General features: G+C 42.7%; 3 protein-coding genes across 7 annotated transcripts; all 3 read left to right on the top strand.

Moving 5' to 3' along the window:
• The first annotated feature begins 300 nt into the window (after nucleotides 1-300).
• ctdnep1a (CTD nuclear envelope phosphatase 1a) lies at nucleotides 301-9,384 on the top strand. Its single transcript, XM_035148450.2, has 8 exons — nucleotides 301-1,106; nucleotides 3,969-4,035; nucleotides 5,296-5,414; nucleotides 5,513-5,584; nucleotides 5,868-5,984; nucleotides 6,099-6,210; nucleotides 7,119-7,203; nucleotides 8,111-9,384. The coding sequence occupies exons 1-8, from the start codon at nucleotides 1,002-1,004 to the stop codon at nucleotides 8,169-8,171; spliced, it is 738 nt and encodes a 245-aa protein (XP_035004341.1). The 5' UTR covers nucleotides 301-1,001; the 3' UTR covers nucleotides 8,172-9,384.
• Nucleotides 9,385-12,224: 2,840 nt separating this feature from the next.
• On the top strand, nucleotides 12,225-15,343 carry gabarapa (GABA(A) receptor-associated protein a). The gene is made up of 4 exons (XM_035148468.2): nucleotides 12,225-12,479; nucleotides 13,928-14,006; nucleotides 14,099-14,217; nucleotides 14,374-15,343. The coding sequence occupies exons 1-4, from the start codon at nucleotides 12,390-12,392 to the stop codon at nucleotides 14,452-14,454; spliced, it is 369 nt and encodes a 122-aa protein (XP_035004359.1). The 5' UTR covers nucleotides 12,225-12,389; the 3' UTR covers nucleotides 14,455-15,343.
• Nucleotides 15,344-16,064: 721 nt separating this feature from the next.
• gps2 (G protein pathway suppressor 2) lies at nucleotides 16,065-20,395 on the top strand. Of its 5 annotated transcripts, none has more exons than XM_035148428.2 (11): nucleotides 16,065-16,275; nucleotides 16,671-16,788; nucleotides 17,450-17,625; nucleotides 17,755-17,867; nucleotides 17,978-18,057; nucleotides 18,164-18,243; nucleotides 18,435-18,600; nucleotides 18,805-18,888; nucleotides 19,033-19,109; nucleotides 19,327-19,422; nucleotides 19,731-20,395. In XM_035148428.2, the coding sequence occupies exons 2-11, from the start codon at nucleotides 16,695-16,697 to the stop codon at nucleotides 19,821-19,823; spliced, it is 1,059 nt and encodes a 352-aa protein (XP_035004319.1). In that variant the 5' UTR covers nucleotides 16,065-16,275; nucleotides 16,671-16,694; the 3' UTR covers nucleotides 19,824-20,395. The 5 variants fall into 5 exon arrangements, with proteins under 5 accessions (XP_035004319.1, XP_035004321.1, XP_035004320.1 ...); XM_035148430.2 differs by having other exon boundaries at nucleotides 16,066-16,275; nucleotides 17,516-17,625; XM_035148429.2 differs by having other exon boundaries at nucleotides 16,071-16,261; nucleotides 17,516-17,625.
• Nucleotides 20,396-20,530: the final 135 nt, after the last annotated feature.

Here is a 20,530-nt window from a genome sequence, read left to right as displayed (position 1 = left end):
ATTATACCACAAATATATCTATATACTGAATATATATAATGTCTATAAAAGTATTCACTCACACCTGGTTGTTTTTTCATGCAATATAGTTTTACAACTATGAAATAAGGGGGATAATGAGCTTTACTGACACAAATTAAGACATTTCTGTAGTAAAACTTGATGTAGAAACATGAATGTTACAGCAGGAATCACACTGAAGTGTAGCAGAGTTTCCAGAGGGGCTTCACATTGTGGATTTAACTTCTAAAAAAGTATAAATAACAGTTGTTAAGTAGTTGTTTCAGCCTTTGAGCTCGTCCACGTCTGTTTATTTTCCTTCCACGTGGACGTGCTGCGCGCAACCGGCGGGCTCCTCGCGGAAGTGACGGCAAGGCGGCGATGGCGGCTCGCAGTTTCATTCCGGATCTCCACTGGACTACAAACTGATTTTAACCGGCCCGGCCACACTTTGGGGAACTTTGGCGAGGCTGCCTCTCCTCGGACGCCGCACAGGGTGAAGTCGCACTGAGCCGGTGCTCGACAGCGAGCGGCCCCGCAGCTCTTTTTGGGGTATTTTTTGTCCGTGGTTCAAGGTGGTCACCCCGTCGAGCTAGCGGTAGCTCGGCGGCAACTAGCTAAAGCGTTGGTGCACAAGCTAGCTCCGGTGCTAGCTTGTCAACTAGCTGCGTGCTAAAGGTCCACACAGCAGCAGCGGCGGCAGCTTCTTTTCCCCCTGCCCACGTTCGTCTTTCCCCGGGACGATGCCAATGAGCTGCATTTAAGCCGAATTGGGCCACGAGCGCGCGGAGGGAGGGAACGCACACGTTTCGCTTGGCCTCTGCTTAATCTGAATCGCTAGGTTTTTTTTGGCGACTGTGGCTGAAGACGGGGTCTGACTCACTAGCAGGCGGGTTCCCTCTGCAGCTCAACCCCCGGGCAACTTGGGGGCGAAACAACCTTTGCTTCCACCGAGGATTTGAAGTTTGACTGACTGTGGGGGTCCGCGCCTGCTCGCCACCATGCTGAAGACCCGGCAGTGTTTACTCGGCATCCGCACCTTTCTCGGCGTCACGTCGAGAATATGGGGCTTCATCATGTACATCCTCAGGAAGCACCTACGGACGGTGAGAAGGGGCCTGCGAGGTTCTTGTGTGTCTGGGACAAGTGGGGAAAAGTCATAGCTCACGTTGTCATGGTTCCCAACATTATAATGTCACCTCACATCTGTCTATAGCAATCCTCAGATAGCTCACACACAGCTGGATGACATGTGCTTTTATGTCTGATCAATGTGCAACCATCATGATGATTTGGGCCCAAGTATCCATGATAGTCTATGGATGATAATCTCCAGTTCCAATGTGTCTAGATGAATGGAAACAATGTGTAAAGAGCCTATTATATAGTGTTATAGAGACATTGGTAGCACAGGAGATGCACACAGTGCCACGCAGGGTATTGAACTGCATTCAACTTGTTTTATTCTCAAGTAACCTATCCGTCCTTCTCAAAGCTCACGAGGCAATCTTAAATAGATTATATATATTGCAATATCTTATCTCACATTTTATTGTCTCAACACCCAAGATACGTCTTAACAGTTATTTAAAACAGAAAGCAAGCAAATCCTCACATTTGTTTAAGCTACAGCTGCAGCACATCAAACGCTGCAGATATGCAACCATCCAAATAGTTGCAGATGGACCAATCAAAGCATTCAACTCTTTAATGATGGGTCTTGACGTCTGTTTTATATGATGAGACAGAAGTGATTGAATGGCTCCAGTGCAAAGTCGAAACTTCCCGCGTCCAATCGCTGAATTCGAAGGAGCAGCCAGCCGGCAGGTCACCTTCACTTGCTCACAAATGTCTCCACAATAAACATGGCATTTAAGGTGACAGAAGTGTAAGTTGGACACACACGCAGGTGTCGTGCAGTCCTTAATAGACATGCATATGTGGTGTAATATGAGTGGACTTTGACTCTCGCTCTGTATCAAGCCAACAAAGCTTGCAGGAGCGCCTCCTGTGTTGCAATCATCTCTCTGTCCGAGGGTCTGTCCGCAGTTTATTGTGTGGCAGTAACACTTGCGGGTTGTCAGCGGGCCCTGAGAGTGAGTCGTCCAGTCCATGTTATTGCTGAAGTGAGAGGGATTATGTCAGCACAGAGAGCGCACTGTTCTTTCTCTCCCTCTGTTTCTCTCATTCGCACTCACAGTTTAGCTCTGTTTACAATCTGTGATGCACTGGAACAATGTCCCGATGCGGCCGGCGCTTTATGTCACCAGCATCATAATGAAGGTGGTCCTATAGATAGCAATCAAGTAAACCGTGACAGACGATATCAGCCTTTCGTGGCCGTGCCACCTAAACCAATGGTGTTAATATAAAGTCTGTGCCGCCTACCTCAGGTTATTTCTACAGCTTTTATAGCCTCACCAACTCCTGACCCCAACTAGTTTTCTGTTCGCGTACACCACACTGCACAAAGTGTCCTGATCCAAAAATTTGGATCAATAAAAGCTCTATTGGATTATGAACATTAGGAGAAGGTAGTAATCCCATGTATGCTGTTATGTGTGAACAGATGACGGGAAAAGGTTGTTTATCAATCGTACTGACAACAATGTTACGTAATGGTTCTGCTTCTTATCCTGTATGGTACAGGGACAGTGTGTGGCTGAGTGCAGAGCTTGTGCTGAAACAATCAGCTTATCAACCAGTTGGCCAACGAGTTCAACAAGTTTCATAATCAGGTCATTATTAGTGTATCTCGAACCAAGTCAGCAATCAAGAAATGAATTGACAAATTAATCTAATCACGTTGTATCACTAGTTTATAGTAAATTTTTTAAAATGTATTGAGTGCAACAGCCAGTAATCCTGATTGCAGCCACATGAATGGAAGGCCTAACTGTTGTAGCTGCTTTCCTTCATTAAATATCATACGTTAGATATTTTTGGGGCTGTTGCTCAACTCAAGAGAGCAGTAATTAATTGAAATGTTAGTTGTCACACTAGTCTGGAGGCAAAGGACAGTCTGAGTCACGGGATCAGGGTCCAGATGGACGCTCTTGGACGTGCAGAGATCCGAGCCGAGGGTGAGGTCCCCCTGTGGTGCCCAGCAGCTGCCACCACCAGTAGACTTCCCCAAGCTTACACTGCCAGGCAGCAGTGGGCGGGGAGGCATGGAGGGAGGCCCCCCGTCCAACGCTTAGGTACCAAGCAGCACAGTCTCAGTCAAAGTCACCCTGCGAGTCTTCCTTTTCCGTGCGTGTGCCCCACCATGCTCCACTGACACCCACTGACAGCTGGGGGGATAAAAATAGCCCCGTGAAGAAAAGTGCAGAGCCCCTGGGCAAGAGCGGCACTGAAAAGGTTCTTGTCTGTAGTCAGCGTGACCCGAACAGAGCAAGGAAGTTGCAGAGGAGAGAGGACACGGGATGGGAGACGAGCTTATTTCAGGGTGTTGACCTCTGCTTAATTTTCCGATGGCCCGCTAAAGACGAGCACTGGTGACAAAAGATGTATTGTCCTAAAAGGCCGAAATATAAGTTTTAGGACTTCAGTACTTGAAGGTTTTAAAGCCTTCATGGAGACATTAGCCTAATATCTGGTTCAAATCATCCACAGCTCAGTTAAGTTTCACTCATGGTGCTTTTTCTAATCAGATTGATGGATCGCAGCAGTTACAATGACATAAAACCACTTCACTTTAATGCCGTGAAGGATTCGTCCTCTGAGTAAAATCACACAAGTGACTGTTGCCTTGGAAATGGAGACAGACACTCTTACTGCAGTCGGAAATTAGCAGATTGGATGTTGCACTTAACTTGCCCTCAGAAATGAAGTTCACATTTTTTAACCTGTAACAGGAGTGAAAGACTACAAATCTATCAATGATGCATTTGTGTAATAATCCTTGTCTATGATTTTTGATCTATCGAGGATTTTCTGACTGTTGTATTTGTCTTGTTCATTTGCAGATAATCCAGTATCAGACGGTGCGATACGACACTTTGCCTCTGTCGCCAATCTCCAGAAACAGACTCAGTGAGTACACGATTGTCTCTCTGCGGCTCTTGTCAAAGACTTCAAAGAAATACAACAGTACTGCAAAGATATGACAGACGCTGTTCTGTCTTAATGCATGTTTTTACCATTAGTGTTTTTTGTGATATGCAATAACATGGAGTGAAGACACCACCACAAGTTATTTGTAATGTTAAACCGGTTTGTCGAGGAAGAGGCGATTGTTCTGAAAAGAGAAGTTATCAGCGTGACCCTTCTCTGGGAACTTTCCTCCACTCACAGTTAATGTGCACCACCAGTTCAGACAGACTATGACAAACATTCTCCATAAAACAAACTCAGACAGGCTATTGACTGTTATTTTTGTGTCATGTCTTCAGGTTAACCTCTAGCTGTTTTCTATTTATTTAGGTGGATCACATGATAAAATGTAAACATGATTTGTTTCAGTAAACCTGATGTGCTACTTTGGTCAGCTTTTAATAGCATACCAACATTCTTGCATTATTAACAACTTTAAACTCAACCAGAATGCAAACATTTGTAAAACAGTCTAATTTTGCTGTGGACTGTAAGACATGTTGCTGTGTGACCATTGTCCCAAAATAACTTTTATGTAAGTTTGTGAATGATAATCAGATAAGGTCAGAACCCACTTAAGATTATGTCGCATTGATGAAAAACAACTATTGATTCCTGCCCTGATTCTTATAACAACAAGACGTGTGTCTGGTGTAGACGTGGAGAGGAAATCTAAATGTTCAGGGTCAAACTTAAACACTAGCATGGACTGAATGAGTTTCCCATATGTCTGCAGAGAGCTCATTTAAAAGCAAACCCTTGACTTTGAAGGAGGATTCGGTTCCACTTCACTCGCCTCCTCAACTCTCTTCAGTGACCTCATCTGTAAACACTGGTCCAGTCTCCACTGAATTAGTGATTTCTTTACTTTCACGCAGGCAGATTGGGTTTCTGATGGTGAACAGAATTCAAGAAACTATCAACAGCACTTCAGGACGGGATCTTTTCCTGCTCCTTATAAGGAAAAATGATTATTTAAAGGGATGCGTCCTTGTGTCATAATAAAGTTTGAGAGAGTAAGAGATAACTAATCTGATAACTGACCTGTGTGTATCAGGGTTTTTCATGGTTAATATAAGTAAATATAAACTTTTCTCTCTAAGCTCACTTCTCCTACTAACCTGCTTCTTATGTGCATCTATGTTCACTGAACAAATCACATGAAATAACTAAGTGTCTTTGTTGTGTGCTAAACTCCAGATGCAGTAAAGAGGAAGATTCTGGTTCTGGACCTGGACGAGACGCTGATCCACTCTCACCACGACGGGGTCCTCAGACCCACAGTGAGACCTGGCACACCGCCAGACTTTATCCTTAAAGTAAGAGCTTTAACTTCTATACATGTTTTTCCTCAAATTATACAAGTTTAAACACTGGCTCTGTCTAAGTGAACTGGATTCTTCTGTTTCCTTTCCAGGTCGTCATTGATAAGCACCCAGTCAGATTCTTTGTACATAAAAGGCCACATGTTGACTTCTTTTTAGAAGTGGTGAGTACGAGTCAGTGATCAGTGTCACTGTGTGTTTGAATCCTACATGTTGAACATGTCAGTGAACAGTAAAGCTCACTGAAAATATGAAACCTCCCTGCTCGAGTCTGTACCAGGTCACATTTGATCCTGTCTGTCATCTTTCCCATCACCCTCCATTGTACTGCACTCGCTCAGTGCCCTATATTTGTTTTGGATAATCATCCTTTGAGACATAGTAAGCACTGACTGTACCTTGTGTACTTATACTATTGTGTGCACTATACTGTGTGTGTGTACACAGGTGAGCCAGTGGTATGAGCTGGTGGTTTTCACAGCCAGTATGGAGATCTATGGCTCAGCAGTGGCCGACAAACTGGACAATAACAGGAACGTCCTGAAACGCAGATACTACAGACAGGTACCACTCAAAACTGTATTTATAACATGTTGTTGTAGCTGATTCTGACTCTTTGAAATGTATCTCTTCTTTTTAATGGTGTCATTGACTCACATTTTTGTGTCTTTTACTCAGCATTGTACATTGGATCTAGGTAGTTATATTAAAGACCTGTCTGTAGTACACGACGACCTGTCCAGTATTGTTATCCTGGACAACTCGCCTGGTGCTTATCGTAGCCATCCAGGTAAGGATTGAAGCGCTTTCTGCACTTTCTGTCTGTCCAGTTAAATACAAGGGTGTAAAATGTTATCGAGTCCCTTTTTGGGTGACGTCAGAAAGTTGAAGAGTCAGACATGAACTCCAGAAAATGTCTGTGAAGAATGCAGCAGGAGATTTTGCGGATCAGACGTGTTCACAACAACAGGAAAATGTCCGGAACATTCAGGCGAGGGGTAGAGCATGCAGGAGGCCGGACATGACGTATACATTCCAGTTGCATTGGCCCTCATCACCAAAAGTCTTTTCAAATTGACGACACGCTCACTTGCTTTGTATTTTCTGGACATTTTCTTGCTGTATTCTCACATTGGCTTTATCAGGGTTGGGGAATCAGTTCCCGAAGATGTTTGCATTTGCTTTCTCACATACAGCCCATCCAGACATTTTCAGGATAATGTCTAGACTAATTTGCATGTCTGAAAGCAGTTAGAGTGACATCTAAAGGATGATAATAACAGCTGCTGCTCATACCAGAGCAGATCCTATCAAGAATATGAATAAGTTCCTTTAGATTGAACTTTTGCAAGACGATTAATGTGTTGTATCAACAGCTACCCAGTCTTATTTAAAAGGGTTAGTGATGTAGTTGGACTAGTTTACGGTTGAGGTTTATTTTCAGCTGTGTATATTTATCTTTAACAAACAAGATAAACCGAGGCCTCGTCCTATCCGCATCAATCAATCAATCTTGTGATGAGCCAACAGGAAAAATGACAAGTGTTTCTTCTGACTACAAGGCTTGTGGTGTAAATGCTGTAACACTCTCCTCACAGCTCCTCTTAACACTCTGGCCTATTCTTAACAGAGCAGCATAAAAATCACATCCATGTCCTTTTCTCTGACACGACTGACTGGCTGTCTTCTGCCCTCCAGACAATGCAATACCCATCAAGTCCTGGTTCAGCGACCCTAGTGACACAGCACTTCTTAACTTGCTGCCTATGCTGGATGCACTAAGGTAAAAGGCCTAATGGAAGCTAACAGACATCTAACACCTAATCTCAAGGCTTTCTCGGTCCACATAGTCTCAAACACACTACCTGAATGCGTGTGTCTGTGGTGATTGAAGAGGTGTAAGGTAGTGACTGCAACTACATGCGCATTATTCTATACTTTCAATAAGTGGAGACGATTGACAGTGATTCTGGACATAGTTAGCTTAGCTTAGCATAAAGACTGACAGCATGAGGAACGATCTATGCGAGCTACATTTTGTGCAAACTTAAATACACACTATGAGCGTCTCTAATGTATTTTTTATATTGATAAACATGCACAAACTGAAACCTGTACAGATGCACACAAACATACAACACATCATATCCATCTTCAAATGAGCTCAGTCTACTTCAACTGGGCTGTTTTGCCGTTCAGCAGCAAATACAATCCTCAGTCAATCAACAAATATTACCTCCTCCAACCAGTACTATAAAAAATAATAACATCCCCGATGGCAGACACCCATAAGTGGTAAGAGCAGCAATAACCAGCTCTACTGCTCTTATGCTAACACTTCTAATTGGTTTTATGCATACACACACACACACACACACACACACACACACACACACACACACACACACACACACACACACACACACACACACACACACACACACACACACACACACAGAAATGTCAAAACAGCATTTTGTATTTTTATAGGGAGTTGTGTAATGATTTCTTGATGAACAGCAGCCAGGTGCTGTAACTGCATGCAGCATCACAAACTTTTATTGTGTTATTGAGGTTGCCAGCTTTGTGCAGAAATAAGCACATTTTGTGAAATGTAGAGCTGTTTCTTAAGTGACTAAGATGATAACAGTTTGAAGTAGCTAAGTGGTCTTCCGCTCTCTTTCCTTCAGGTTCACTGCTGATGTGCGCTCCGTCCTTAGTCGAAACCTCCACCAGCACCGACTCTGGTGATTGGCTGCATCAAGAGGGGCGGGGACTTGTTGACCAGCCTCTTCCTCTCTGCCGGCTTCCTTCCTGCCCTCCGTTCCCACGCAGACGACCCGCCAGCCCTCTCTGAGCTCTCTCAGACATGTCCTGAGGAGATGAGGGCTGGGGTGAGCGCCTAACACGGGATGAACAGTGCGGGATCACCAGAGCCCAGAAACTACTGGGGAGGGAGGGAGAGCCAGCTTTTTTTTTTCTTTTTCTTGATTCTTTATTTGTATTTTTTTTCCAAAACAAAAAAGGAGCCTTTCTGCCTTATTGCTCCTGATACTGACTGTGTGCGTATGGAGGTGAGCTTGTGTACGTGAGTCAGAGAATGCTTGCCGAGATCATTAGTCCTTTTTAAACTTTTTTGAAGATCGGGAGGCGGGGAGAGGGATCAGCAAAGCAACTAAGACGATTCTACAATATTAATTCTCCTTCCTCGCCATCATCACCAGACGTCGCACTTCAGCAAACAACTCAACAATTTACCGTTTTAATCCTCTCGGAGCAGGCGAGATAGGAAAATAGAAAAAACGCCCGTTTTTAGATCAAACCTAATACCCCCCAACGGTGATTCATTGATTCCTGAGGTACATTTTTTTTTTCTTACCCAACAAAACTTATCTTACATGAAGTAACTGATGGACTTTTGCTTGGAACATAAACATCCACAGGCATTTTTCTGGCCAAACAGCCAAGTAGTCTGAGATCTCTCAGCCGTAACCATGACTGTTTCCACAAAGCTCCTCAGTGATAAAGACTCAACTGAAACGTTGTGAGAAGAAACAAATGGCTTGTAACGATATGTGGACTGCCGTGCCGCCTTTCCATATCTGAATGTTTCTCTGGTACCATAATATACGATAATAAGACTTCTCTATACCATGACACATTTCGCTCCTCCCCTTATACCATTCGATGCCATCCTGATTTCATCTAATAGGAATTGCACTTAATTTTTTTTTTTTCCCTTCTGTTTTTGTTGCAGTTGGTTTTGTATTTGATTCAAATTCGCAGCCTTTCCTCCCCATTTCAGTTTTTACCCGCTCCCCCTCAATGTATGGGTTTGACTATTAGACCCTCTGTCTTTAAATGCCTTCTGAACAATGTCAGTCTTGTTAAGGCTCACAGTGGCTTCTTATTGGCTCTGTCTCCAGGTCTGTGTTACTAATAAAACACTTGTCAGTATCGGCCACTTCTTATCCAGCTTGTTTTTTATTTCTTTACTTTTGAGACGTAACATTTTGCAGCTTTGAAACTCGCCTAACTTCACTGAGGAGATAAATCCAGTTTCTGTGCGGGACAACCCCTCTGCTAATAATCTGCTGCCGTCATGTGGTGTAATAGGGAAGTGCATGGGTCCACTCAGTATTACACTGCTCTTCCTGAAGGAATGTGTTTACTGCACAGATGAAGGCATCTGACCTCAGTCACCTTTATTTGAAATCATTCAGACTTGTATCATGTCTGATGTGACACTGCAGCACCACTGCAGATGTTGGTAGCGTGTAATTTTTTATGTGTATATGTTGATATTTATACCCTTTTGTAGTAAATGTCAAATTTTCAGGACATCTGTGAAATTTAAGTTATTTATGTTTATTCCAAGGCAACAATATATTTCTAGTTATTAGCTCAGGGATAATTTCATCAATTTGCAATGTTTTCATTATATTTAACTGTGCATTTGCAATTATTTATTTTGATCCATTCCTCTCAATAATAGCGTACAGGTAAGTTTCAGAGCTTGGATATGTGATTGTTTATCTTCTCATTACTATGAATTATTCTACTGTACATTTAGCTAATTACTATGGTGGGTTAAGATCATGCTGGTATAAAAACACCTCTACCTCCTCCTGACCTCATGACAACAAGTCGTACATAATTAATCAAGACTCTCGGAGTAACAATATAAGAAAGAACATCCTCCTGGCTGCTGTAGGAATGAGACCGAGTCTTTTCTCAGTCGTGGAAAGAGTCGGGCAGGTTGTCAGTTAAAGACACTGCTTGAATTTAGATTTTGAGCAGCTAGTCTGGCTGGGAGAGGAGGGACATGCATCACTGGAGAATGTTGGGGATGCTCTAGAAAAGAAATGGAGATTCTTATGATTTGAAACAGGAACTACCTAGATTATGATGAGGCTGGATTGAGCCGTAACCGCTGTGGTACGCCATGAAGGAGAGTTTGCAGCTTAGGATCACAATAAAAGATTTGGGGCGGATGAGGTCAATGTTACTTTGTTAGAAGAAATCACAGAGGAAGACGGGCTCAGGTCTCCTCAGATGCAGCAAGGGAAACGATTGTATTTTTTATTCCATCAAAAATGAATATCTGCCATTCACTCAGGCTGCATTGTGAATTGCATGTGAACCTGAAGCTGCTCTCAGTGCCTGTTTTATACAGTATCCTGTCCAGGAGTGACTCAGCACTTTACATCCTGCACTAAAGCAGAGTACAACCTACGACCTAAAGTCTCTGACATGAAGGAGATAAGAGCAGTCTGTATTTGAACACCAAGATTCATGTGATCAGACTCAATCTTTGTGGCGAACTCGGGAGGGTTCAGGCAGAGATGTCACATGAGCAGCAGAGTGAGTCAGAGCTGCTTGTGCAACATGGAGTTGAGCAACTTTACTGGAAGTGGATTCAGGATAAGGGGACATGGAAGAAAACCTGGAGAAAGTTGAATTTAAGTAACGGATTTGGTCAGTTATTACTGGTTCTTCCTAAAACTATATTCTATTTATTTTAGAAGCAGTATTACAAGTTGCTGTAGGAATACAAAGAAATCAGGAGCCTTCAAGAAAATGGACCCACCTTTCATAAAATTTGTTACCTTTACCAAGGGAGTTATTTTGTCATTTCTTTATTTACATACATTTTCCTTAATTTCCTTAGGGAATACTTCTTGGATCTTAATAAAAAAAAAAAGGAATATTAAGGGAAGTGATACCTATGAGTAAGTTTAATTTGGAGCAGCATGACTGAATTTAAGGGGACTTTTGGGCCTTGCTGCAGGTACGTGCTCTACTGAGTGTTCGCCGTTCTCTTCCCATAAAGAAGAATTTAAAACCACAACCCTTCACTCAGGAGCAAAAACCGCTCTTTAAAACTTTAAATAATAACGACTGTGTTATTTCTTGTGATAATTATCTATATCAACTGGTATGAAACACTTTATCTTGATATAACTTTTGACCATATTGCCCAGCCCTATTCTAATCTCCAAACAAAAGCATGAACTTTAAAGTTAAAAATAAACAACTCTTCAGTAAGTGACCATTCTTATTAAATTACAGAATTGACCTTCATTAAAAACTGCTTTAAAAATGTACATTATAATTTTTGGGATCTAAACTGCTTTGATTTAATGTTTCACAAGCAAAAAGGCAAATTCTGGAGCTCCACGCTTATGTGTATTTTACATCAGCTCATTTCTTCCTACATGGGCCCCCACCAGAATAAAGTATATGGAATCACACTCTACTTTAAATTAACCCTCTTTTATTCTCACTTCCTCAGAGATGTCTGTTAAATACGGAGCAGTGAAGGAGCTGGAAATGACTCCTGTGAATTATACAGACAAATAAGTGACGATCACTCCCTGTGTTTAGGATGATTTATAAATAAACAGGGGCTGTAACGGTCCCACCGTGTTGCTGACTGATTCCCAGTCAGATTCCAGTTGGAGAAGCTGGACTTCCAGTGGAACATCACATGTTTTGGGGGGGTTTCCTCTCTGCAGGCTGCAAACTGCTGGGCCTCGGTCATATGACAAGGGCAGATGCCTCCTCACTACCCCTGCCTAGCGTCTCAATGCGCGGCGGGTCGATCAGAAATAGAGTAGCCTCCCATGAAACAACGCAACACGAGTTTTAATTTATTATTTACGTATAAGTGAATTAACGCTGATTCTAAATCTATAAGCAGATTTACTGTGGGGTTTTGCTCTATTGGAAACACACCCCTGCAAACTACCCTCCCTCCTACGTCACCGTCGTTGTTATTGTATCCCTCCGCCGCGGTCGCACTAGCAAAACAGCTGTGTCGTAGCTAAAGCCAGTTAGCATCGTTTGTTATTGACGCGAGAGTGAGTGTGTGTCAGCGCATCGAGAGCCTTCCGTTCAGCGAACGGGCCCGTAACCGCACAGAAGCAGCCCCGGAGTGACCGACCCGTCGTCCGTCATCTCTCCGCCATGAAGTTCCAGTACAAGGAAGAGCACCCGTTCGAAAAGAGACGGTCCGAGGGCGAGAAGATCAGGAAGAAGTACCCGGACAGGGTGCCAGTAAGTGGCTAGCGTTAGCCCCGCTGCTCTCGGTGCCGTGTTGTTAGCCACCTGGCGGCTAGCTCGAGCTCGAGGCTCCACTTCCTCTCGATAATAGTCACGACACTAAACGTTGTCACTTCGGTGTAACTTTAATTTCACGATTAGCTTGTAGCGTCACGTTTTTTTTAATCTTCGGGCGCTGTCATGTTATCAAGCGTCACAGGTCAACCTACGGCAATCCGGGCCTAGCTAGCGGGAGCCCCGTGCGATCCTTCCGTGTTTTTCTCGCCTTTAGCCTCATATTGTGAAATCACGGAGAGGAATCCTTCATTATGAAGCGTTATAAGACGCCTCGGGTCGTGCACACAGTTCTAATAAGTGGATTCAGTGATGTCCGCATTGGGTTGAGGCTGATTCGGATCGGGGCGGCTGGGTGTAGCTCCAGCCTGGATGTTGACACGATAACTGCAGTGCACCTTAAAATAGTCGCTGTCAACAAGCCGGACACTTGTTTACGTCGCCCGGCCTCGTGTCGATGGATCATACGGATCACAACCTTTTGGCCTCGGCGGCTCAAACCCGACCCGACGAGACCGTCTGGGTCAAAGCTGTCCAAGATTAAACCTGCTTTTACTAATCCACCTCCACCCAAAACAATCTCCTCTCACTTCCTTTATTTTTTACAGCTGGTATGAGACAGAATTTCTCTTAAAGTTAATGTATGGATTCCTCCAGCTGGTTAATAATTAATTAATTCAACAGTTTAAATCCCCAATATATAGTTTTATTATCACAAAAGGGTAAATAAGCAAAGAAACGTAATATTAAACAGGCCGTTCGTGCTTAAAAAAACAATTAATCCATTATTTGTTTGTAATCTCTATTTAATCAGGCAGTCACTTTGAGATCTATCGTCCAAGAGAGGCCCGAGAACAAGAAACATTCACAATTGGCCTCAAATAAATTAAACACAAGCAACAACAACACAACACAATAAGAATAAATAAGTTAAAACACAACATAGTAAATATTTAAAATCTCCAAGGGGAACACAAGACTGTAGTTCTAAGGGAAGTCTGTATATCGTTCCATTTAGAAGATCCATAGTAACTGGATCTGTGCTGAGTGTACTGGTTTTAAATGAGAGAGGTGAGCTCAAGCCGTTTTACACAATGACATGTTTCCGCTTGATGTGCTGGCAGGTAGTTAAGTGCTGCTTTTAGACTAAAGAGAAGAAACATTTAAATGTTTGCATATTGCAGTGTTCTCTATTGTTTGATCTGTAAATGGGGACAGTTCCTCAGATTTCTCAGATCCCCTTTCTGCAAAAGGCGAAACATACAATTTAAGTTCTTGTGGCTTGATAAACAGCCTTTTGTTCAGTGGAACATGCACTGGATTCATCTGCTGAGGGCATGTTGTGCAATGGTTTGTATTTATTTATTCAATTTTTTTTTTATTTTTAGGTAATCGTGGAGAAAGCCCCAAAAGCCAGAATAGGAGATCTGGACAAGAAGAAATACCTTGTCCCCTCCGACCTGACAGGTAAAGACCACGAAAGTATCACGTGCCAACAATATTCAAAAGAAACAAGTTTGTTTTAGTCATATTTAAAATTGTAATCTCTCTTTTATCAGTGGGACAGTTTTACTTCCTCATCCGGAAAAGAATCCACTTGCGAGCTGAGGATGCTCTCTTCTTCTTTGTAAACAACGTCATTCCACCCACCTCAGCTACCATGGGACTGTTGTACCAGGCAAGAGCTGAACTCACTTTCTCCCTCACTGACCTGCTCCTTGACGACGTCCTTATTAGCATGTTGCAATATTTTTTCTTCATTACATCAAAGCCAGCCTTCCTCTACGTGTTTGATCTCATACTAACATCTATTTCCCCTCCCTCCCTCTCTCAGGAGCACCATGAGGAGGACTTTTTCCTCTACATTGCCTACAGTGATGAGAGTGTGTACGGGAACAGCCAAAGGGAAATCTGATCCCACTACCACCCCCACCCCCTCCAACCACTACCCACCTTTCTGAGACCTCCACCGTTCATTCATTTGAATATTAAAATCCAACTCAGCAGCCTTAGAGTTCCTAGAGTAAATATGTCAAATGCACTTTCAACACCCATGCATTACCCTTCTCCCACCCATTTCTGTCTTTATTATTCTGCAGTCTGAATTGTATTTGCCTCCACTTTCTTTTCTGCAACAACCCGGGTCAGGTGGTCTCATGGCCAGTTATTTTTGTAGATTGTATTTAAGTGACAAACAAGAGAGAGATTTAAGAAATACTATTAGGAATGGGCCATAATTATAGTTACTCCAGGGTTGGGGAAGAAAGTCGTAGATTGTGAGTTCAAATCAGCTCTCACTGAATATGGAGATAGTCGTTTACGGTGGTCTGCAGGAGGATATCATGTCTTTTTGAGTTTAGCGAAGGCAGATAGTATTGTCTCGGCCAGAGTAAAGAATAACAGCAGTTCCTCTGGTAGATAAAAATCCTTTCGTGGCTAAGTTGATTTAAAAAGGAAAAAACCCCTCACCAGTCACTGAAGTGTGTGACCGTCAGTTCAGCGCTGCCCTGCATCTGACCCGAGCCAGGAGTTTAATAGAATTCAGACTAAAAAGAAAACCATCCTCTGCTTTCAGTGGTAAGACTATTCTTTTGACTGCTATTATGATTAATGTTATTATTGTTATTTTTAGATGGCTTAATTTCTAAAGGTATTGTTAAGCTGAGTGCAATTTTCTCTTTTTTTTAAGTTTGTCTCCTTTTTAAAAAAAAAAAAAGAAAAAGATTTGAACTCTGTATACAGCTGCATTACTGGCTCTTTCTCTTCACTCATGATCGTACATGATAAAATGCGATGAAAAGCTATCCGTGTTTCTTGTATTTATTGAATATCGTATGTACAGTAATACTTGTTGTAGCACCACAAATATCTATTTGGTTTCCCACTGCGAGAGGCAGCAGAAGTACCAAAGATACTCTCGACTTTTTAAGACGTCAGTGGGAAGTCCATTTTATTTTTGTTGCCCTAAAAATTTACTGAACTGCGCAAGGCCATCTTCTGAACATAAGGTCTGTGAACTTATTTCAAGCATTGCATAGACAATTTACAGAATGGGATTAAAGATTAAACAATAGCAATACTAAAAGTTGGTAATAGGTCAGTACCTTTTCATTTAATGTCTGATATTATTTTTTAAAACAAATATAAAATAAATTGAGATTTATTTAGATAAAGTATTAAGATGATATTTACACAATACATATAATTAAGATATAGAAAGGAGGCTTTTTGGAAAATACTGAGGATATGAGAAGATGAAATGAATGTGGTGGTAGATTTAAAGGGAATTTGTTTCTTGTGTTATCGAAGGGATTTCTACAACAAATCTTGCTTATTATTATAACATCTTAAAAAGAAAGGGGAATTGGAAGTTTGAATTATCTTATTTAGACACAAACACAACCCAGCTCATTATTATTATGATAATTATTATTATTCTAAGTAGTAGGAGGAGAATTGTTAGTATGTTTGTCATTGTTGTAAGGGAGTTGGACGTCACGGTCCAAACACCGTGGAAACTACAATTCCCAGACTGCACCTCGGAGGAAAACTCGCCCATCGCGCCGGAAGCACAGACCTTACCATCCGGTCGGGGGGCCGCTGACTCTGTTTATGTTTTTATTCTCTTTTATATCAAACTGCACCCGATTCAGTGAAGAGGCTTCAGGGTAAAACCCGCCAGACGGCGTAGTTCTTTACAAACGAGCCACTAAGCGACAAAAGTAAGAATATTCAGGTATTTGTTCACGTTCCAACGCGACAGTAACGTTACAATAGATGTCAGGAAGCGCGCTAGCAGCTAGCTAACACCACGGACGGAGTATCTGCCCTCAGGGATGTTTAAAATGATTTTATCACCGCGGGTTTATTTGGTAAAATTATCTTTGTATAAACAGTGACATCATGTTCGGTAGCGAACTGTGCTGAGATATACTTATATAGAGGTGCTAGCATCCGAAGCTAACGATGCTAAATTAGCCGATAGCGTAATAGCAGCCAGGCCTGGAACACGATCAATCTGCGTGGTTCCTGCTGGTGGTTGTACTAATGATCGTGTTAAGTGTTATTTACATGTGTCCTCTGAAGATTTTAACGCTGTTTCAAACTGAAATGTGTGAACCCCCCCACCAGCTGGCCCCCCCACTGCCTGTCACCATGCCCGCCCTGCTGGAGAGACCCAAGCTGTCCAACGCGATGGCCAGAGCCCTCCACAAGCACATCATGAGAGAGAGGGAGCGCAAGAGACAAGGTGTGTGTGTGTGTGTGTCTGTGTGTGTGTGCAACACGGGTTGTATAAGTGTACACATCTCAAGTCTTTAATGTTTGTACAAATTAAATGGACAGTTCACCCAAAAATGAAAATCCACTCATTATCTACTCGGCACTATGCGGATGGAGGTGGTGGGTGAAGTGTTTGAATCCACAAGACACTTCTGGAGTCTCAGGGGTTAAACAGTGTTGCAGCCAAATCCAATTTATAGTAACTGAAAAATAAAAACAACAGTAAAACTGTAAACAAGTACATTTTCACCAAGTTTTAAGCCTAAATCTCTCCGGAGAAAGATAACAGAGGACATTGAGGCTAAAAACATGGTGTGAATGACACCGTTATGTCTGGGCTTACAGACACTTGGATGACACCACAGGAGCAGTATGGAGGCATTTTACGTTTTAGTTTTTTCCCCGTTTGAAGAATCTGTCGCCATTTACTTTAAATTGTGTTGGATTTGGCTGCAACGCTGTTTAACCCCTAAAACCCCAGAAGTGTTTTGTGGAACTCAAACACTTCACCCACCCCTCCATCGGCGTAGTGGTGAGTATATAATGAGTGAATTTTCATTTTTGGGTGAACTGTCCTCTTTTTTCCTGGTTCTTCATTTTACTACATACAATGTGGAATAAAATGACAGTGTTTTCACCTCCCAACCGTACAAAACACTCCAATATCCTCCACTTGCCCTCACACAACCTTTCAGAGGAGGAAGAGGTGGACAAAATGATGGAGCAGAAGATGAAGGAGGAGGAAGAAAGGAAGAGGACAAAGGAAATAGAGGAGAGGATGTCACTGGAGGAAACCAAAGAACAGGTAGGACAAGTGATGAAATAAACGCAAACATTCATGTAGATGTGGAAGTTGGAGGTTTCTGTAGCAGGAGATGGCTTAGCCTCCTTGGCCTGTGTTCAGACAAATAACATCTGGTAAATTAACTTTCAGGTGATGAAGATGGGTGAGAAACTTCAGGGCCTGCAAGAAGAGAAACATCAGCTTTTTCTACAGCTCAAGAAAGTTCTCCATGAAGAGGAAAAGAGACGCAGGAAGGAGCAGAGGTAGGGTTTTTTTCTATTATTAAAAATCCCTTTTTTTAAACTTATTTTAAGGGTTTGAAGGAAGTATTCTTTGTATTGAGTTTCATTTCTGTGCCCCCTGTCTCCTCTAGTGATATCACAACACTGACATCAGCCAGCTACCAAACCAGTCTGCCCATGCATTCAGGGCAGCACCTCCTCAGCATTCAAGGTGAGAGGTTGTCCAGCTTTTATTTATATTCTGACCTCGTCTGGGCTTATGTGGAACATTGATATTGTCCGTCAGCTGATCCCTTTCTCTCCATTTCCCCTCTCAGGCGGTTCCGTCAGCCACAGTCGACCTGGTGCTCTGCTCGGAGAACGAAGCAAACAGCTGTTCCCCGCTGCTGTGATTCCAGTAAGTGTTCACTGATCTCTTCACAAACACTTTCACCTTTTAAATTGACCTAAACTGCCCATACATTTATTTACACGTGGTATTCTCAGCAAAGTGTTGAGTGATTTCTATAGACTCAAACCTTTTTACCCTGAAACCTTTAAGTAAAGACTGAAACCAGTAATTCTCACTTCCTCCTCCCCCTCTTTTAGACACGTCACTACCAGACGCCGGGCTTCAGCTCGTCCTCAGCAGAGCACGGGCAGTTCAGTGGGAGCCAGGGGGTCCATGAGCCCTACGGAGTGGCTCAGGCCCAGCATCCATCCACCTACGCCCCTGGACCATCTGTCAGTTTTGCCAGCAGCTCTCAGATCAGAGGTACGTGACGTGTGTGTGTTTAAGTGGCAGGGATCACACATCATTTTTAACAGAAGAAAACCTGCACTGCTACATTTATACTTACTTAATAACTGAACTTCAGTGATTATTCATGAATTCCTGAGTCCAGTGTTCTTAATGCTTGTTGTGTTATACTCAGATGTCACATTAATGTGCGATGTTGTTGCTTTCGTTCTCTCTCAGGTGCGTCTGCGTTTCAGGCCATGCAGTATCTCCCCCACCAGCAGACTGGTTACCCCGTCCACAGTCACTTCACCTCCCAGCCTGGTCAGTTCCTCGTGCTCTCTGAGCTGAGTCATTAAAGAATGTTGACAAATAATATCACCTCAATACATTGAAATAACCTAAATGCAGATGCTGCACATTATTGTTAAAATGTACAATAGATGGTAACTTGTGTATCTCCTGCAGGATACATCCCCGGAGCAGGGATCCCTCTTCAGAAGCAGCTGGAACATGCCAACCAACAGTCCGGCTTCACCGACGCTGTAAGACCATTTCAAACTTCACCCAAGCTTCATTTAGATTTGATCAGTTGGATTCTAGACACAAAATAAAGTGTAATCTGATGGAAAATAGCTATTTGCATCCTGGAATCTAGTCTATCCAAACATGTTATGGAAGCAGCTACACTAAATCAGATATATTCCTCAGAGTCTTGCTTTGCACTTCATCTGATTACAAATTTATATTTTGGCGTCACAGGGCACTTTAAGGCCGATGCATCCACCAACCATGCATCCTTCTGCACCAGGGTTGCTGCCCACACCGTCAATGACGGTGCAGATTCCCACGGCAAAGGTGAACCCCCAAAACCCACACACACAGCTCTTTGACTTTTCAAATTGCATCCAGTCAGATCTGATCGGAAAAAAATATACGTAGTAAATGAGTTATTTTTGGCTTGTTTAATCCGTGGCATTGATTTTGCTTATACAGAAAATCTGGTTCAATTTATTACCAGGAAATCATTTGTTAGTTCTAATTTCCAAGTCCCCGACCCTTCCAACCTTTACTTATTCACTTTTCTCTACCGCCACCTTGTGTTTCTAGTCATGATGTGCACCACATTTACTGAAAAACCTCACCGTATATACTTCCATCTCCAGGCCCAGTTCCAGAGCTCCCCCCAGAGCGCTCCTCGCCACGGCTTCCTCCCCCACAGCCAGAGCGGGCAGAGGTTCTACCACCACGGCAAGTGAACTTACAGCCACGTGCAACAGCACTGTCGCTGCGGTTTCACAGCTTCACTCTGGATTGTGGAGAAACTTTTTGGACGAGTCATGACTCTTCAACAGAACTCATTAAGTTGGATCACACCATAAGATATGTGTTTTATTTCATGTATAGAAACTGGTTTTAAGTTGTGTCTTGACATGTGCTTTGATTTTTTTTACATAACTTTAAACGATGTTAATTTGTAAAATAGCCCTGTTATTTTAACGCTACTCTGGAGGTGCTTCTGTGCACTGAAATGTTAATATCTGCATGAACCAGCGCTTATTCTCTGTGAACTAACATCTCTCAGTGCGGAGCTGAGCGTCTCCGCAAAGTCACAAAAAGCAGAATAGAGCAAAAGCTTTCAGCGGCATTGGTGGTTCGAACACGTTGCAGATTTTCCGGTTCATCGCATCAGACCTAAAGTTAACTCAAGGCGACCTTGTTATTCACACCAATGGAGGATTTCCTGTGTTTTTCCTCTGCTGCACAAATCAAGTCGGTTCCGTTTTAAAGCTTTTGTGTTGCTGAATAAAAAAACGATGAGAAAACGCCACGTCAGTTTGTGTCATCTTTATTTGTGCGTGGTCATGGAGACATTCTGCCGACTTGCTGGTATGAACCCAAGTCAAGGAAACCAAACCGCCACAACTTGTCTGCCTCCTGACTCATCGCTAAAAAATGTGAGAGT

This window comes from Hippoglossus stenolepis, chromosome 23, assembly GCF_022539355.2.
Source record: "Hippoglossus stenolepis isolate QCI-W04-F060 chromosome 23, HSTE1.2, whole genome shotgun sequence".
NCBI classification, from domain to species: domain Eukaryota; kingdom Metazoa; phylum Chordata; class Actinopteri; order Pleuronectiformes; family Pleuronectidae; genus Hippoglossus; species Hippoglossus stenolepis.
The sequence above is the reverse complement of the archived record's forward strand: the minus strand, read 5'-3'. Positions and strand labels throughout refer to the sequence as shown.

Coding starts and splice junctions, on each gene's coding strand:
- ctdnep1a (XM_035148450.2), top strand. CDS start 1,002: ATGCTGAAGACCCGGCAGTGTTTACTCGGCATCCGCACCTTTCTCGGC. Junction 1,107..3,968: donor TCAGGAAGCACCTACGGACG/GTGAGAAGGGGC, acceptor GTTCATTTGCAG/ATAATCCAGTATCAGACGGT. Junction 4,036..5,295: donor AATCTCCAGAAACAGACTCA/GTGAGTACACGA, acceptor GCTAAACTCCAG/ATGCAGTAAAGAGGAAGATT.
- gabarapa (XM_035148468.2), top strand. CDS start 12,390: ATGAAGTTCCAGTACAAGGAAGAGCACCCGTTCGAAAAGAGACGGTCC. Junction 12,480..13,927: donor AGTACCCGGACAGGGTGCCA/GTAAGTGGCTAG, acceptor TTTTATTTTTAG/GTAATCGTGGAGAAAGCCCC. Junction 14,218..14,373: donor CCATGGGACTGTTGTACCAG/GCAAGAGCTGAA, acceptor TCCCTCTCTCAG/GAGCACCATGAGGAGGACTT.
- gps2 (XM_035148428.2), top strand. CDS start 16,695: ATGCCCGCCCTGCTGGAGAGACCCAAGCTGTCCAACGCGATGGCCAGA. Junction 16,789..17,449: donor GAGGGAGCGCAAGAGACAAG/GTGTGTGTGTGT, acceptor ATAAAATGACAG/TGTTTTCACCTCCCAACCGT. Junction 17,868..17,977: donor AGACGCAGGAAGGAGCAGAG/GTAGGGTTTTTT, acceptor TGTCTCCTCTAG/TGATATCACAACACTGACAT.